This window comes from Gekko japonicus, unplaced genomic scaffold, assembly GCF_001447785.1.
Source record: "Gekko japonicus isolate JY-2015 unplaced genomic scaffold, Gekko_japonicus_V1.1 scaffold118, whole genome shotgun sequence".
In the NCBI taxonomy this organism is placed as follows: Eukaryota; Metazoa; Chordata; class Lepidosauria; order Squamata; family Gekkonidae; genus Gekko; species Gekko japonicus.
The window spans coordinates 1,866,424-1,885,414 of NW_015168656.1; the positions used below are offsets into that span (position 1 = coordinate 1,866,424).

General features: G+C 39.7%; 1 protein-coding gene across 1 annotated transcript in view; it reads right to left on the minus strand.

Moving 5' to 3' along the window:
• Nucleotides 1–18,991, minus strand: part of NAV3 (neuron navigator 3) — a 289,038-nt gene that overhangs the window by 233,324 nt on the left and 36,723 nt on the right. Inside the window, 3 exon segments of the mRNA XM_015415209.1 lie at nucleotides 3,960–4,989; nucleotides 14,052–14,191; nucleotides 17,473–17,541. Of these exon segments, the coding sequence (XP_015270695.1) occupies nucleotides 3,960–4,989; nucleotides 14,052–14,191; nucleotides 17,473–17,541 (1,239 nt within the window).

Genomic DNA, 18,991 nt, shown 5'->3' on the forward strand with positions numbered 1-18,991 from the left:
AAACTGCTTTCCCTTACTTCAAGGGGGGGCTTGCCCGGGCAAGCCAAGGGGGTGTGGCCTAATATGCTAAAGAGCCACACTGTCAGGGTGTGGTCTAATACGCTAATGAGCTTCTGCTGTTGGGTGTGGCCTATTATGCTAATAGGTTCCTGCTGGGCTTTTTCTACAAAAAAAGCCCTGATGACATCTATTTTGATGTTCTCTTGGAAGTAAAGTAATGCTGGAAGTCAGTCAACCAGTCTAGGAGTCTGAAGGGGAGGGGGACAGACATGGGGGAGCACTGCCACTACAATGGTGTAACATTTCTAGGGAAAACTCAGACAGACGTCACACCTTCCTAGGAATCATCAGAAACTTCCAAGATGAACAAGGCATTTGGAATTTTGTTCTTTTAGTCTCTTTCATCTCAGTGAACCTGTTGGCTCACTGATGATTTTTAAATTTATTTTTCTTCCACTACTGTGTGGGCAGCAGGGGAAGCAGGAACCCTGTGGAACCTGTCATGTCATATGTTTCATTTCTATAGCATGTTTGGTTTGGATCTGGGTCGTATGAGGAGATGCCCAGATCAAATAATGACCTGTGGGCCCACGGGGACTATAGACCCTCTCCTCCATCCTACGTAAACAGTACTTTACTTATGTCTTATTGTTACACATGTATATACACTTAAAGCTAATGCATAATATAATGATTATGAGTGGTATATTCCTATAAATACTCTGTAATTTTAAATTCAGCCAACAATTTTAACATTTTAAAAAATAAATACGTTCCCATGCATTCATTTCACAAAATCTAGGAAATCTGTCTTAAAATGTAAACTGTGCTATTTCAAGTTTTTACATCTATTCTTAAAAGACTTTTTACTGGCAATTTGCTTAAATAGTTTATCCCTCATCCACCTCGGGTATGAAGCTGGTGGCTTCTGCATAATGACATGCATTCCCTTAGCGCTTCCTCTAACCCTTTTTAATCTTCAAGCAATTTTTATCTTCAGTACCACTTGCTAACAGAAAGAGGCCAGACTATTCCACTTACTAATGCCTTTTTCACTCTATCCCATTTATTCTTTTTTTAAACTTTAATTTACTCAAAAGCTAAAGCTAAAAAATTCGTTAGCAGCTGACATTTCAAAAACTACTATTACTGAGGGGCAAAATATCTATGACAGGGAATATCTAGACATATTTATTTACTTGTCTGTTCAAAAGCAGAGGGGAGGGGTGTAAATTATTTTCACATGAATTGCCAAGGTGAGGGAAGATGAACTAAAACGTTTGACCTCATCCCACCCATACTGCAACAGTCCTCTGTTGTGCAATGCATCTTTTCCTAGCCAAGCTCTGCTACCAGAAGTGAGTCAGGCTTGAAGAAAAATGCTTAAAGCATAAGTGGGGGAGAGGCAGGGTTTAGCTCCCCTAATACACTGTTCCATTTTCTGTAAAAATAAAATTTCAAACCCAAGTTTACATGTGAATGGGAAAAATGTGAAGAAATGCATGTGAATCTATCATATATAAATTGGCTCTTTGTTAGAACATTCATAGTGCAAATTATATGTTACTACTGTAACCCCAGAGGGTTAAAAGTGGGGGTGAGATATATAAGTATAAAATAAGCTCTGGTTAATCTACAAGACTTTTCCTGACTCAATTTTATCCTAGGTTAGGCTGAAAATATGAGAGATGTGACACGTCGTGCACTGAGGTTCAGAGGCGAGTTGGTGATTTCAAGCCTGGACTATCTCATTCTAGTCAAATACTCCAGCCACTACACTATTCTAACTCTGATATCAAAGCATTTTAAAAAATGTTTAAAATAATACACTGGGATGCCAAGAGCAATTTGCAGGAGTGGCTGTTTCTTGGGCCTGTCTAGAAGGATGGCCAGCCCTGCAACTGCAACCCTGTGGGCATTTGGGGGTGTGGCCTGGGGAGGGCAGAGTGTCACAAATGCTGTGGTGTTGCTTCTGAGTCATCACCCAGAACTGATGCCACAGCATCTTCTAGGAATTCCCCCAATCTCTGTGGTAAAGACTTCTGGGTGAAAACCCAGAAGTGATGTCTTGACATCTGTGACATTCCCCTCAACCTTTTTCTCCTCTGTGTCAAAGATCGAGTGCAGGCGATGGAGGGCAGAAACAGAAGGCTGCCAGCTGTGGGCAGGCAACCAGAAAGCCTCATGCCTAGTAAGGTATTTTGGGTTTTTTTGTTTTACTTTTTTCTTTAAACAACAGACCCCTGTCCTTTATCTAGGGTTGCCAACTTTGGGTTGGGAAATTCTTGGATATTTCTGGGTGGAACCTGGGGAGGGTGGGGTTTTGGACAGGGCAAACCTCAGCGGGGTTTAATGCTATAGAGTTTACCCTCCAAAGTAACAATTTACTGCAGGAGGACTGATCTCTGTACTCTGGAAAACTGTTAACTCCAAATGATCTCCAGGCCCCATCTGGAGGCTGGCATTCCTACTCCTATCAGCAATTGGTTAGCTGCTTGAGTTTTAGAAATGGGTTGTGACAAGGAAAGCAGCTACTCAGAATGGAAACATAAACTGAAAGCATTTTGCACACAGGAAACTACTTCAGCTGTTTTTTTTGGCACTGATATGGATTTGCTTCTTCAAAATATGCTGCTAAATTAGTTTAACCTTATGCAACTTTTCTGAGGCTGGTTTTTTTTTTTGTTTATAGAAAGCAAAATGCAAGAGGTAAGAGGCTGTACTTTGACAAAGTTGTTTACTACCATACAGGTCTACCAGATTTTAGACCAACTGAAATTTCTAAGACTGAAATACTGGATGTTATCAAGGTATGATCTGTAACTAGGCCAGTCTTTTCCAGAAAACAGAACAGTTGGTATATTAGCCTAATCCTAAATGGCCACTGCTGAAATCTGGCCATCCAGCAATGGATCCAAGACCACTCCCGAGATGCATACTTGATTACTAAGGGGGACTGTAACCTCATCCAAAACAGGCTATAGTTCTATCTGCCAGATGAGTTAAAGCACTTAACAGCTCTACCTCCAAACTGTCTGGATTAAATTTCAGTTTGTTCTTTCATATCTAGTCCAGATAGTAAAGGTAAAGGTTCCCTTGCTTGAAAGCCAGTCGAATCCGACTCTAGGGTTGCGGTGCTCATCTCCGTTTCAAAGCCGAAGAGCCAGCGCTGTCCGAAGACATTTCCGTGGTCATGTGGCCAGCATGACTAAACACCAAGGCGCATGGAACGCTGTTACCTTCCCACTGAAGTGGTACCTATTTATCTACTTGCAATTTCTTGCTTTCGAACTGCTAGGTTGGCAGGAGCTAGAACTAGAGACGGGAGCTCACTCCGTCATGCGGCACCCGGGTCTCGAACTGCTGAACTACCGACCTTCCATAGCCTGAAGTTCAGCGTCTTAACCACTTGAGCCACCGCTCAAATTCAAATTTACAAATTCCACAGATTTTGTTGGTGAAAGGAGATACTGCCGGGTATCAACTGCATAATGATAATATCTCCATCCAAATTATTGGATGACTTCCCCCTACCTCTTTTATGTAGATATTAAGCAACAAAGAAGACAAGACAAGAATGGATCCCTGTGGAACCATAAGCCCCAAACTCTGGAATCCAAAAAACAGTCTCTGAGTGTAACTTGCTAGAAACAACCCTCAAGCAACAAGCTGAGCTACCAATGTATGGTGTGGCATCCAGTTCCATCCAGCAAGATGTTGCAAAGGATGGTATCCTCTGGTATTGAAAGCTGCTGAGAGATTCACTCTCTTATCCATTTCCCAGCAAATAAACTAAGTAAAACCAAGACTGTTTTGGTCCCAAACCCAGGTCAGAAGCTGGTGTGAAATGGATTCACACAATCAGTTTCACCCAGGAAAGCCCGATAAACAAACCAATAAGTAAAAATAGCCTACCATTTTTAGCTACAAACCTAATAAATTATAAAATCTTATCTTACCTATAAATAAATGGTGCTACTGTGGCTGTATTTGGGTGGCTGTATTGCTGTTGCTGAGGAAGTTGAACAACACTGTTTCCTGTTGCTTGTCCACTAGTTGCAGCCATTGAAAGAGCAGTAGATGAACTAGGGGTAAGAGCCATACTGGATTCTTTTCCTTCTGAAGATGGGAGATTACAAGGAGTGTATGCTTTATCATTACCTTGAGATTTTGCTGTTGACTGGGGTTGGTTTCCTTTTGCACTCCTTAGTTTTTCAGTTTCTTTACTTCCTGAACATGCCAGTGATGGACTCTGCTTAGATACAGATACTTTTGATCCAGGTTTTGGTATTCCACTAGAGGAAGGTATTAAACTTTCTTTCTTGGCTGATGTAGTCTTACTCCCCTTTGGGATCAGGCTTGCAATTTTTGAGGTCTTTTTCGTAGGTGTCTCTGTGGCCTGGTCCTTCTCTTCCTTTACCGCCTTCTCAGTGCAAACTTTATTTTTGTCCCTGCTCTTTTCCTCTTTGTCCTTTGGCTGTAGCAAAGACTTTTTATTGCTGAGATTTTTGCTTCCAGCTTTTGGAGGGGTTAGTTTCGGCGATATCTTAGGACTGCTGCTGGTGGAACCACCACTGTTGAGCCCACCACTGAAGCCATCCATTTCAACACACTCTGAAAGAGCTTCCTCATCTTTCCCACTGTCATTGGGACCTGAATTTGATGATGACAAGGGAGGCCGCAGGACAGTTCTAGCATTAACCAGTTTGAATTTCTCCAACATGGATTTCTGTCCAGAGGAAGGAGTTTTTGGTCCTTCAGAGAGGGGTGGCTTAAGCCTATCTGAAGGTGTAGGAGAGGTTGCGGGGCTAGGCTGCTTGACAGACAGCATGGTAGAGGTGGCACTGTGCTTGACATTCATGGACTTGCTGCGCCAAGGCTTGCTGGCACTTGGAGAAGGGATGGCAGAGACCGGCTGCTGCCCAGTGCTGGTGGGATGCTGTACATTTCCATTCATGCCTGCGGATGGGTGAGGGCCTTTGGGGGATTCTAGTTTAAAAAGAAAAATAATGTTAATTTTTCAGAGTTCTTTAACCTCTCTCAGAATAATGTGTCATCCCAATTAGCTGTGAATCTGAAAGCAGAGCTAGCACTGAGCTCTCCAAAAGCCTACTCTGATTGACCTAGTTTATATATGTAAAACTTCCACTCCGTCATATATTGCTTCTGAAACTCCAATCCTTTGAGTCACTGGAATAAAGAAATACACTTTTATGGATGAAATTAAATTTATCACATATAATACATTATAATTGTAATTTTATATTCTGCTAAAACAGTCCTTGATGGGATTACCCACATATTAACAAACATTCCAAATTACAAAAGAATGAGACTCTAGGCAGGTGGGGAAGGGGAAGAGGGATATGCATCTTTTAGAGATGTCATTATTTGCTCAAATAATACATTTTTCCAATTAAAGGTCTGATACTATCAGCAATGGTACTAGCCAAAAAGCATATCATTGTAGTTGCAGTGACTGCTGATAGCCAGCCCAGGATGTTGTGGTGCTAAAGAAGCTTGGTTAGTGCCGCTAGAACAGCTTCTACACAGAGGTTGTGCTCCAATTTTGTGTCTGCACTAGACTATGGGTTGTTGGTTTTCATCTACTTTCCATTTCCCCCCCAGCTTTTCTGTGTTCTTTTGAGGAAGATCTTTAGAATATCATGTTCTAAGCATGTTATGCGGATAGAAATGTGCACATTTTTGCAGTCATTCCCCCCCAAAGAACACTACTTTCCATATATATATATATATATACACACACACACACACACACACACACACACACATATATATATATAGAGAGAGAGGGGGGGGGAATATATTTTATTGGTTGTTTAACTCATAGATTATATTATTCCATTATTCAAAGTATTCAAAAACACTATTTTTCTTGCCTCAGTCCTGTCAGGGTTGCCATTTCCCTCCCTCATGCCACCATAGGACTTTTGAAAAATCCTACAGCAATATATGGTATAAGGAGAATGGCAGGCATAGGGAGAATAGCAGTCATTGGGATCTAGGGCAAGCAAAGGGCCTGAAAAAGTACCATGTGGATGCTCTATTGCAGCTGTAAATGCCTCTGCATTCATAGTAGCAGTGGTAGGAACACAGAAAATTGTGCTGTATGACTGTTGCCTAGATCGGTAGCAGCTCATAGACAGTGGCTGTAAGTGATGCAACATTTTTAAATGGCAAAGAAACAGAGTAGGGCAGTGATCCCATACAACTTGAAGGAAACCACTTAATGAGAAAAAACAAGTAATGAGACAATGTAGAGACACTTCAGCCATTACTGAATCAGCCACGTGGCTGATTACAAACCTACATTCCTGATATAATGAGACTGAAGTGACAGACAGCACAGTGGGATAGTCTTGCCTCTCTTGCCTCACATATAGGATCCCTCTGGCCATACCTATGCTTCTGGCGCCAGTCATCTGAGGAGCGAACTTGAATAAAAGAAGCACTGAACTGTCTGGCTGGGTAGGAGTAAGGTTACTAGTAATGCCTGGGCTTGAAAATTACCCCTGTGATTTCAACAACAGCATGACAGAATTATATTAGGTCACTGCATTTTCTCTCAGACCTAGTACATATCCTGGCCTTAATGCTGCAAGAGTGGCACTAGGGAACAAGCCAGCATGTCAGCAGTACTGTAAGTCATGCAAAACCATAAAGACTAACCATAGATAAACAACCAACTTCAAACTACAGTTCGACATACCCTAACGAACCTCTTAGGGGAGTGGTCCACATCCAGACAGTCAAACTAACCATAGTTTGCTTAATTAAACCATGATTTTGTGTGACATCTGACTTAGCCAATGACAGGTTGCTATTACTGTAATTGACAAATGGCAACTGCATGAGCAGGAATTATCTTGTTTTAAACAATAGCTATACACCAGCATACTGGTAGAAACAAAGCTCACTAATGATAAGACATATATTATAAATGTTATTGTAACCACCAGCACCCCTAAAATAAAGAACCAATTAATATAATCGAAATAGATTGAAATTTCTCCAAGTTCCAAAAAGGATAAATCAACGTAACCGAGGTACAATGTTTCCTTTTAATACTGATTATATGAGACAGTTTCACGGTTGAAGCCCTTTACCATAAAAAGAAAATATATATGAATGACAAGCTGGATAGGCTTATTGAGAACATACTGGATGTGGAAAAGAGACAGTCATCCCTCTCTGCCTGTCATGTTTCCTCTTTCAAGATTAATGACACCATGAAAGGGTTGGTTTTGATCAGTGAACTCTCCATCCTGCAGGGAGAAAAATCACTCCCCTGCAGGGCGCAATCTGAATCAGGTTCCACATGGTTGCTATTGTCCTTTTAAAAATTCTGGGAAGACCCTTTCATGGGTCTCAGCATCATACCTGTCTAGTCCACAAAGTCTATTATAATACCATGCCACTAGCTCAGGGTTTCCAGGTCTCTTACTATAGCTGGAAACCTCCCAGCAACCAGGTATTTTGCCCACTGGCTTGCAGGAAGAAATGGGGGCATATGCTAGCATTGCACTGGCATGAAAGCATCACTTCTAGTGAAAAGCTGGAAGGGACACTATGAGATGCTCTAGGATTTGCAAAAAAACCCAAAATCCTCTATGGTTTTACCATACAGCTATTACAAATCCTAGAGCATCCTATTACATCACTTCTAGTTTTTACCAGAAGTGACGTCAGCACACCAGCATGATGCCACCATGCCAGCAGCTTCCCCCTTGAATTCTCTAGCTGTGGCCTGGCAACTGTACTGTAACCGTCTTTTACTGAATAGTTTACTTAAGAAAGGAGTCTATTTTACACAAGCATTAATGTTGAGTGACTCCTTGAAGTACTATCACCCTGTCTCTTCTATGAACTTCTAATTTTCTCACAAGAGGAGCTGAAAAGAATCATGCATGGATTTACAGAAGGGATGAATAAAGTTATCTCAATTCCATTCTTTTAGTGTTCTGGAATTTTCACTGTTCTGCATTTTAAACTTACTTATTTGAACTTAACTACAAGAATTTCTAAAATTCATTTTGGATGGAATTGAATTGGTCGCAGCTTTCATTCCCCCCCCTGTTCATTTGCATTTACCCCCACTGTTACTGATGTGTGCACTGATGAAACAATGCACAAAAGCAATCTTGATGAAAACATATGAAAGATTGTACCAAAATTCCTTTTCTATAGTGTTATATTGTGATACACATTTATTTATTTATTTATTTATTTATTTATTTAATTCCATTTCTACCCCGCCCTCCCCGCACGCAGGCTCAGGGCGGCTTACAAGGCACAAGTGCTATAAAACCAAATACATTAAAAACAGCATAAATTACAACTTACAAGATACATGGAGGACTAAAATACATTTTCTCCATTACATGCCAGGAAGAGGTCTGAGGTTGAAATCAGAAGGGAGAGGGGCGGCCTAAGCCGTGTTGTTCCAATTTCTTGTAGGCCTACCCTGACAGTCCTGCTTCCGCATACATGCGGTGGTGGTAGTGGCGGCGGCGGCCCCTATTCAAAAGCCTGGCGGAAGAGCTCCATCTTACAGGCTCTGCGGAACTGTAAAAGGTCCCGCAGAGCCCTGATCTCCTCTGGGAGCTCATTCCACCAGATAGGGGCCGCCACCGAAAAGGACCTGGCCCTCGTGGTAGCTAGCCTGGCCTCTTTTGGGCCCGGGGTCACTAAACGGTGCTGTGACCCCGACCGAAGTGCTCTTTGGGGCCTATATGGGGAAAGGCGGTCCCTCAGGTATGTCGGACCCTGGCCATGTATGTCTCTGTATGTATAAAGAATCATACTATAACAAGGACTGCTTATTTGCAATGTTTTATCAATGCACATAGATAAATCAGAGTGAAAATGGCAGCAAATTGCACATTCAGTACAAAATTCAGAAATAAAGATCTAGTAATTTGGATCTCTATAATTAGAAGCAAGATCTAGTAATTTGGATCTCTATAATTCCTGCAAAATGTCAGAAAAAGTGAACGTGGAAAGCTTCTATAGTTTATGACTCTAATGTGACACTGCTCACACAACTAGAGATTGGCATGAATAATTGTCACTGTAGCCAGTGTGTATGCAAAATTGGGTCTCAGCAATAATAAAGGCTGAACCAAAGATTATTTCAGCAAACACATGCTCTCAAATGTGCATTTGGCAATATATAAGGAATAGAGAGACATTACATTTCCCCAGGGGACATCCTCGAATTGAGTAAACAGGCATGTTCTGAAGTTCTGTGCTTCCCAGATACATGTGGGCTTGATTAAGTTTGGGCCTGCAGTATGTACAGGCAGCTTGGGTCTTTCCCCTATACCATTTTCTGACCTGAAGAGCTCCCTGTGGATGCTATTTGCCCTGTTGTGAAAACATAATGTATAGCTTACCAATACACATATAACTACCAATGGAGCAAATAAGGCCCCCCTGGCCATATCCAGTGGAGAGAACCATCATGGGGGGAGGTCAAAGCTTCCTCCACATATTGCATTCTTAAATCTACCATGTAGTTAAGCCCTTACTAGTTCTCCCCTTATACTAAAGTTCAATTGTACATCAGTCACCACCACACCATTTGAAGCCATATTTTGCAAAGCAAAGCAAGCTATATGAAAAACACATGGGCCTCTCTAAATTAAACCCATATTTTCAGATGTGCTACTGGCCTGTTTAACATTATCCTACATTATAAAAATTAACTGTTAATTGTGATTAAGCCCTTGAAAACCACCATTTATGCTTGCTTAATTATAGTGTATAATGTCATTACTTAAGTCACATTTTACAGTTAGCTAAAATATATTCTGAAGTTTGTAAATAGTATTTGGTGCTACACAATGTCAAAGACTATGAGCAAGCCATGCAAGAAACATACTATTATATACTGAAAAAAATACTATATACGCAGTCAATGGTTCAGGTTGGATCTCTGCTTAAAAATGTAGACGTTAAGAACATAAGAGAAGCCATTGTTGATTCAGGCCAATGGCCCATCCAGTCCAACACTCTGTCACACAGTGGCCAAAAATAGCACTTAAGGCAATGATGGATTTTGTCATAGACTCTGCCTTCTCTTCCAGATCCAGAAATGCCACAAATTTTGTTATGGACAATCGTGTTATAGGATGGTTTTGTGGTTTAAATATTGTATTTTATTGTATGTTTTATTGTATTTTAGATTCCGGCTTTGCCACCTGTGAACCACCCTGAGCCTTTGGGAGGGTGGTATAGAAATCCAACAATTAAATAAATAATAAATATCTTGTAGATCATTTTTTCTGATTTTACCCAATAAACAGCCTAATTTTATTCTAATGCTAGACAGGATTCTTAGTTGGTTTTTAGATGGTTAATTCTTCATGCTTCTTTTTTTTCTTCCATTGCCTATGGATTTTTTATCAGCTTCTGCTGCTGCAAATAAATTTATACTTGGGTTTGTTTGTTTTTAGCTGCTGTTAATTAGCACTATAGGGGTTTTAACTATGTTGCTGATCTTTCAGCTTATTTACAGGAACTTTGATTCATAGCAATTTTATTGGTTATTTTAAGATTAGAAACTACTTTGGAGATTATTAATCAAGAGTACAATACATAAATATATCAAGCAATAATAAATAAGCATATTTACACTCAAATGCTTGCTGTGCTTCTGCAAATGTATTCCTATAGTAAAGATGGCTTCTGTGGATATAGGTCTGGCCTTTTCAAATAGCATTCTTTCTTCATCTTTAAGGGAAACTGATGATGGAAAGCTAAACCATATGCTCCACATCACAAAAAATATATATTATAAACAAGTATTTCCTTAAAGTCTATTTATGTCCTCCTGTTTAACCCATTATGTCCTCTTTAACCTATTAAAATGTAATATATTGCCAATAAATATGTAGATTTTAAAAACTTTGATATTGCAGCAACTATTTGATTATGTAAATAACAGAAATTCTAGAGGCTGGATCCAAAGATTTTCCTCAATAAAGACTCTTTCTGTAAGGGTAAGGGCATCTTTGAAGCCAACACCATTTCTAGCTTTTAAAAGGTAATTTTTATACATTTCATTGAATAATACAAAAGACAAGAAAAAGGCAAAACTTGGCATAACCAAATAATCCTCAAATAGCAATTCTCTACACAAGATATCACTACTAATATTAAATAATATCTATACAATTTATACAAATATATACTACCATCTTAATCCAAAATTTTTATCAATTTCTAATCTTCTAAGTACATTACCATTGTTTACACTGAACCATTGCCTCATATACTGCTGAGAATCACAAGTTTGGTCTCCTCTTCAGGTTTAATTTTGTTTGAGTACTCTATGAACAGGGACCATCTTTGTACAAATAATGGCTACTTTCTTATATTCCTCTCCCTTAAGTGCCTACATACCACAATTTTCTCCATCACCATAGTTAGCCAACATTTCCTCAGCCAGATTTCAATAGACAGTGTTATCTTTGGTTTCCAAAGGCTTGCAATCAATAATTTTTGGACACCACCAGAATAACTAATAAGTGTTCCACTTGGCCAAATAAGATTAACATTGGTGAGCATTGCAATCTATGAGCTATGATTTCACTTACTACTTTACATATTCTCTCCCAGAATTGTTTTATAACAGGGCAAGTCCACCATATATGTTGGAACGAGCCTTTCTCCTGAAGCATCTGTCAGAGACATATCAAACATTTCCCCTAATTTAGCAGGGGTGTAATGCCACCTAAACATTAATTTCAGACCATTTTCCCTCCTAATAATGTTAGCTGATGTGGCTAAGATAACTTTATAGATTCCCCCCAACTGATTTCTTGCATTAAATTGCATTGCAATCTCTGCCTGTATGTTGGCTCCTTATAATCTAATTCTAGAAGGACCTCATAAAGTTTTGCTAATAGTACTTGGATGCTTCAGAGTACATCCTTAACTTCTCAAAAACATTCAATGCCTCCAAAATATCAACTCTCTGAGCTAAATTGCAGATAAAGCTTTGGATCTACTGATACTGGAATTCTATCACAGGGTTATTTCCCATCCTTTCCCTTATTTGATTCGGTAAACAAACACTCCATTCTTTCAAGAAATCTATGATTCAGCTGAAACCAGCCTGAAGTGTTCATTAAGTATAAGAGGCATAAGGGGTGAGGAGGAGTCCATTTCTAAATTTTCTTATTTGTAGATTTCTTATTTATTGACTGTGCCCTAAGCCATATCTAGCTTCAGAAAGGAAAGGAGTGGCACACTTCACCAGGTTAGTTTATGAAACCCATATATTGCTTAAAGAAATGAAACAGGGAAAGATATCATTTGGGGAGACTAGGTTGGGCAACAATGGCAATCCCTAAGTACATTAATCTTCCAAAATCTAAACAATCTGCAGCCACCAACTTACTGATGGCTACTTTGGAGCAGCCGCATCTTGTAGCCTCCTATGGAGTTGGCAGGGGGGAAGGGGGCAGACTTAACAGGCATGTTTGCTGTCCTGCCCCATTCCCAGGGGTTATTTAATAGCCTGAGCCACCAGCTCGGGGTCAGCCTGCTTCGCTTCATTGGGCATTCCCTCTCTCCCTCCCCTTTTTTGCTGAATTGGTTGTACTGTGTTTGGTTAATGTGTATTGCTTTGTCACAGCTTTATGGCTGTTCTAGGCACTGGGCCAGATCCATTTGTGGGGAGACTGCAGGTGCATGCCCACCTCCCCAAGTGAGGACCCCCTTATGGGGTCTTGGGAGGTCAAGTTATTTAGCTGCATGCCCAGCTTGAGGGCAGTCACCTGGCTCCACTCCCAGGTGGCAAGGATTCCATGCATGGACTTGTGTCCTTGTGGGACCAACTTCTTGTCACTTCTGGGCTGGGATGTGGTTCATTGATCCTCAGTCGGGTCACTAAATGTTTGGATCTGACCCTATGCTGCGTGAAATGCTCTCAATGCTGTAATCAATAAAGCTGTGGCCTGTTCTCATCCAATTATCATCTGTGTTGTTTCCTTGGTGTATTTTCCTCCTTCCTTGTTTGGTAGTCTTGGTGCCCTTAGGAGCACAATCTAGCCTATTTAACACAAATTTATTCTTGTTTCAGGGAAAATAAATCTGAACTGTACTTCTTGTAGTCTGGATTTCTGCTTCACATAGTCTTCACATAATCTAAATGTTCCTGCTTTACAAAGTCTAAATGTATACTCAAAATCATAATTTTCCAACAGGCTGAATACTGACAAATGAACAGAGATACATATTCAGAGACAGGTACCTCCACCTTGTGGTAGATTTTATACACACTGCTTTTCAAACTGATTCTGTTCTATTCTTAGATACCTTCAATTAGAAAATATTATATACGATGTGTCTGCATGTATCTCAGATGAAATGTTGTTCTTATATTTCTGGCCAAAGGTAAATAAATGTATACATAATAAGTGATATGTATCAGATTTACCACAATGTGGGGATACATGCCCTTGAATAAGCCTCTGTGGTATTAATTAAGTGGGATTAATATGGATTACTGCATGTTACAAAACATATGGAACCTTATATAAAGTCAGATTATTGGTCTACCCAGCTTTATATTGTCTACTCTGACAGTCAAACTAGTCAAGGAGCTAGAAGAGATCTCACAAGCAGTTTAAATTGCAGGATTCAAGTACTGACTGGAGACTAAGCTTTTACCTTATGCTATTTTCTTGCCTTGAAATGTTTTTCCAGGGATGTTGTTTGATCTACAGAGGGAAGCATACAGGTTGCCTTACTGTCAATGGCAACAATTTTCAAAAGTGTCACAGCAGCTTCCCTCCAAACTCTTGATGGACAGGTCTTTCCAAAAAGTCTCCAATTCCAAGAAGTGTTCCACGGACATACAAAACATGGAATACCTTGGAAAGATGGGATAAGCACGAGCAGGGCATGAAAGTGCTAGAGATGCTTGGCAATATTCCTGAATAACTTTTGTTAGAGCTGGTCATGTCATTATCTCTTCACAGTCACCTTCTTCACATGATGAGGGGGGAGAGAACACTTACCTTTTTCATTTCCATTTGCATATTGTGGAGGCTTGTTTTTGTCAATGCTATTAAAGCTCTGACTTCTTCGATTTAAATTGGATGCTCCCTGGACTTTGGTACTGCTGCCTGCAGCTGGCACCCTTGAGGGCCCGGGAAGCCTAAAATGGTACAGTCAGAAATGAAATTGTTGTATATTGTCAAACATATCAGATGGGTAGTTTTTCAATATAAATCGACAAAGCTGATCAGCATTTTTCCAGGTAAAACAGAAGTCCAGTAGCAGCTTAAAGATGAACAGTAGTTATTTCAGCATAAGCATGAATAAGCATGGATAATGGTATTAATTAATAGAATTATTAGCATGAATTTTTTCAGACTTTAAGGTGCCACTGGCCTTCTGCTTTGTTTTGCTACAAAGTCTATTGTATAAAGTCTAACACAGTCTAACAGAGACCCCTCTAGTTTTCCCCCATAATGCAGGGACAATGACCAACAATAAGATTTATGATTAGTTAGACTGAACACTGCTGACAAAAGGTCTGCCTTAATATTCACAGAAGAGGGAAGACATTTTACAGGACCAAAGACAAACATATAAGGATCCTTTGCATTTTCCATTCATACTGCAAGAACGATTCATTCAAATATTTTGTTATCTACATAACCCTTTATTCAAATAGTTCATATATTTCTATGAAACAGTTCGTATACTTTTGTGAAATGCACTGAATGCATTTGAACAAAAACAACCTAGGTGTACAGTTTTGTGTAAAAGAGATATACTGTAGACGTGATTTCTTTAACAAAAGGTGTACTTGACTGGGGAGGTTTATATCTTCTCTTTCTCCAGAGTCTCAGACACTGGTTACAGCTATTACATGATGTGATGCGGAATTCAGTAACCAACATAGTTCCCATGATCATTACTTGAAATGAAGACTCTTGAATGAAAGTGTTCTCTCTGTCCTAGAAGAATACAGTTCAGGCTACATATTTCATTTGTTGGTATTTGCTGCCACCATCTGAAAGATCCTAGGTATCAAAATTAAAATTAATGAAGATGCCATTGCTTGCAATGCGAACAAACCACATACTATATTATTTTCTATTTTATTGTTTTGGTTATTAAATTATATGTCAGCCTTAAATGCTGCCCATAGATATGGATTTCTCCAGTGCACTGCACAACGTTGGAACCATCAATAGACAGGCTATCAAATTTAGATCACAAAATTGAAAACATCTCCAGCATCAAGTGATGTTAGGTAACAATATCTCAATAATATTAGCATTGTGAAATGCCAGCAGCTGGCACTGGAGAAGGGAGATACAACAATGCAAATTAACAATGGGAAATGTTCGATTTTTTTTAAATCCTGCTTTGCTTACTGCACTGGTGCATCACAGAAGCCAAAATAAATTTCATCTTTCTACAGAAAAGTTATGAGCAGATCCTTGTTCAGCAATAGTACCAGTTTCTAACAGAAACTACAATAGCTTGACCACTCACTCCATCTCAGTCAATGGCACAACTATGACATAGGTGGCTGGAAATTTGCTAAACTTTATCATGACCATGGCCATCTATGCTACCCCCCACCCATGCACTAAAGTACATTTAAATATGTAACTGCTTTTAATCATTAACAGGATTGCTTTGACAGTCAGTTAAGAAATCGAAAATAAGAAATTTGCATTTTGAAATCGTTTTTAAAGCATGGACACAATACATATCCAATAATACATATCTAATACATACATACATACATACATTCTAGCAGCCTAAGCATTAACAATGACATCATTTACTTTCTGCATGTACCAATATATTCCAGTTCCAGTCACCCCCCCCCCCCCCAATCATTTTAATTAAACAACTGAGGAAATGCAAAGTGTAAAGGAACAGGTAATAGACAAGAGACATATTTCTGGTCAAAATCTTACAGACACTGTTATAAATTTATAGCATCAGACAAAGAACAACTGTTAGCTCCCAGACATGATGAATGGTGGATGAGACAAGAGAGTCCATAATAAATGAGATTCAAGACCTACGACCACAGGTGCACAACAACTGCACTCTGGTATAGCTCATTCCAGGCTATCACCAGCAGCTCAAATTGTGTTAGAAGATGGACTCTATACATTGGAATATACATAATATATGAACTGCACAGATAATACTACTATGATCAGTTGTCAAAAGATTACCCATAGTCATACAGGCTGCACGCAGAAAGAGGGGCTAGTAGTAGGAGACAAATGCAGTTTTTAATGTTCAGAAGGGATACAAGACATGTCTGAAAACAAGATAGGCCAACAATGTAAGAATTGACTAGGGTTATCAGATTTTCCTTTACACAAGTGTCCATTGTTCCAAGTCATTGCAGCTCCACAAGACTTTGAATGTCCCTAACACTCAAGATTTTCTGTTTCTCTTTTCAAAAATTCAGATCTGATTGGTGGTTTCAAGCTGTTTTGAACTGTTTTCCCCAATACAAATATTGAAGACAGAGAAGCTGCCCAATATGTGAGACTACAGATGTGCTACTAGAAAGCAAGAAGTACCTGGTTCTTCTATTCCATATGTGGATTTATGATTGTGCTACTCAAAGTAAGCACTAACATCCCATTTAGCTACTTGGGCTGTGCCAACCAACTGAAAATGCATGACTTTGAACCTCAGAGGAAACATCTGCTGCTATTAGCAGAACTCCTTTCCACTGGTAACCAAATTACTGGAGAAGACAACCATAACACAGAGAGAAAGAGAGAATTTGCTGCAGTCTGAACAAGTTATCACAACTAAAGTAACAGACAACCAAGTACCTTCCCTTGTTTGTTCACTCACAGCTGCTTCCTTTCACTATACAGCAGCTGAAAAAATTAACAAACCTCCTTAAAGGTGAGAGTCTGAGCCATTAGGTGCTTTGATAATTTGTGCCAGACAGTAGTGAAGGAACAGGAAGGGGTAATAAACAAGGGAGGGTGTGGAAGAGTAAGACTGACAGTGCCAACTGATACTTGATTTGCTGATATACTTGTCTATCTCTCTTCAGCAAAGGTTGCCTCTCAGTGTAGTTGAATGTACCATAAAGCCCCCTTTTACCCTATGTCTGTCTGTGGATGATGCACTGAGAAAGAAGCTTTAGAGAACTAAAATCCTGTTAGAGCTCTGCCAGCTCATTTGAATCAGCTATTTTATAGGCATTATGCTAAGCTGCAATGTACAAACATGCCTACAGCTATTAAATGGAGCTGTTATTTTTGCAGTCATGGGCAGGGTTTTTCCAGGGCCAACAGAAAATTCTGCAAAGCTTGCATATAAAATATGATTATAAAGAGCTTAATGTCTACTTTGGTTTCAAGAATAAAATGCCAGTGGGCAGTGACTCCATTAAGATCACTAGCAAGCAATAAATTAGAGATGTTAACTGACCTAGAAGGCTTTTTTTGACTGGTTGCAATTCCACTGTGATTAGACTGAGTTGCATATCTGGCTGTCAGACTGTATGAGAAGAAACAGAGAAATTGAATTAAAGAAATTGTTTTGGACATGCAAAGAAAGCACAAACTTACCACCAAATGATGAATTAATGTAATGCAAATAGAACATGGATAGAGAGCAAATTAATCAAAGAAAGAGTTACATGTAATGTATACAACATGAGTATAGTCTATGCCATAATGCAATGCCCTGTAAACTGTTCTATCAAGTGGAGGAAGAAACGTTTAAAAATATCAAAATCATGAACTATCAAACATTGTAATTGTTTCAATAAATGCAATTATAGTTGTGCCAATGTACCTTCAAAGCAACTTCAGGCATGAACTCCTGGTCTGAATTTCATGGTGATACATCGACTTTTAGCTAAAGGTTAACTTTCAACACTAATTGAAGATCTAACCTGTGATCCTGTTAAAGGGAAAGTCATTCTTCTTCCCTGTTCTGCATTACACTGACTTCAGATTATCCTATAATGGACTAAAAGCTTATTCAAGAACTTGAATAGGGACTGTTATGTCCACTCCAGAAGTGCATTTTAGCATTCTTTATAGCACTTGAGGTCTGCTTTTGCTGGAAATTTCTGTGCAGAGGGAATAACCAGAATGACAGATCTTTAATGTGACATTCTATATCAGAAGGATCCAATTCTTCATGGTCGTGGAACAAATTTGCCCTCCTCTTACTGGCTATGAGAGTATATTTTGGCATTGACAAGGTGGTACTTTTGTCCTATGTGCAAGCTATAATATCAACATGCAAAGCAGCAAGGCAGAAAATGAAAATGTATGGGGCAGGTGCTGACATTGGCAAGGAACATGGCATGGCTAATTCTAGAGGTGATGGTTGCAGAAAAAGATATGACATGATTAGGCCTGATCTACACAAAAACCTCAGGAGTTGGAAAGTTGGTTCTTAAGAACATAAGAACATAAGAGGAGCCAATGTTGAATCAGGTCAATGGCCCATCCAGTCCACCACTCTGTCACACAGTGGCCAAAAGTACCAGGTGCTATCAGGAGGTCCATCAGTGAGATCAGGACACTAGAAGCCCTCCCACTGTTGCCCCCCCCCAAGCACCAAGAATACAGAGTATCACTTGCCCAGACTGAGAGTTCCTATCTATACCTTGTGGCTAATGGCCACTGATAAACCTCTGCTCCATATGTTTATCCAATTCCCTCTTGAAGCCATCCATGCTTGTAGCCGCCACCACCTCCTGTGGCAGTGAAGTCCATGTATTAATTACTCTTTGGGTGAACAAGTACTTCCTTTTATCTGTTCTAACCCGACTGCTCAGCAATTTCATTGAGTGCCCACGAGTTCTTGTATTGTGAGAAAGAGATACCTGCTCCATCCCATGCATAATCTTGTACACCTCTATCATGTCACCCCTCAGCCATCATTTCTCCACGTTAAAGAGCCCAAAGCACTTTAATCTTTCTTTGTAGGG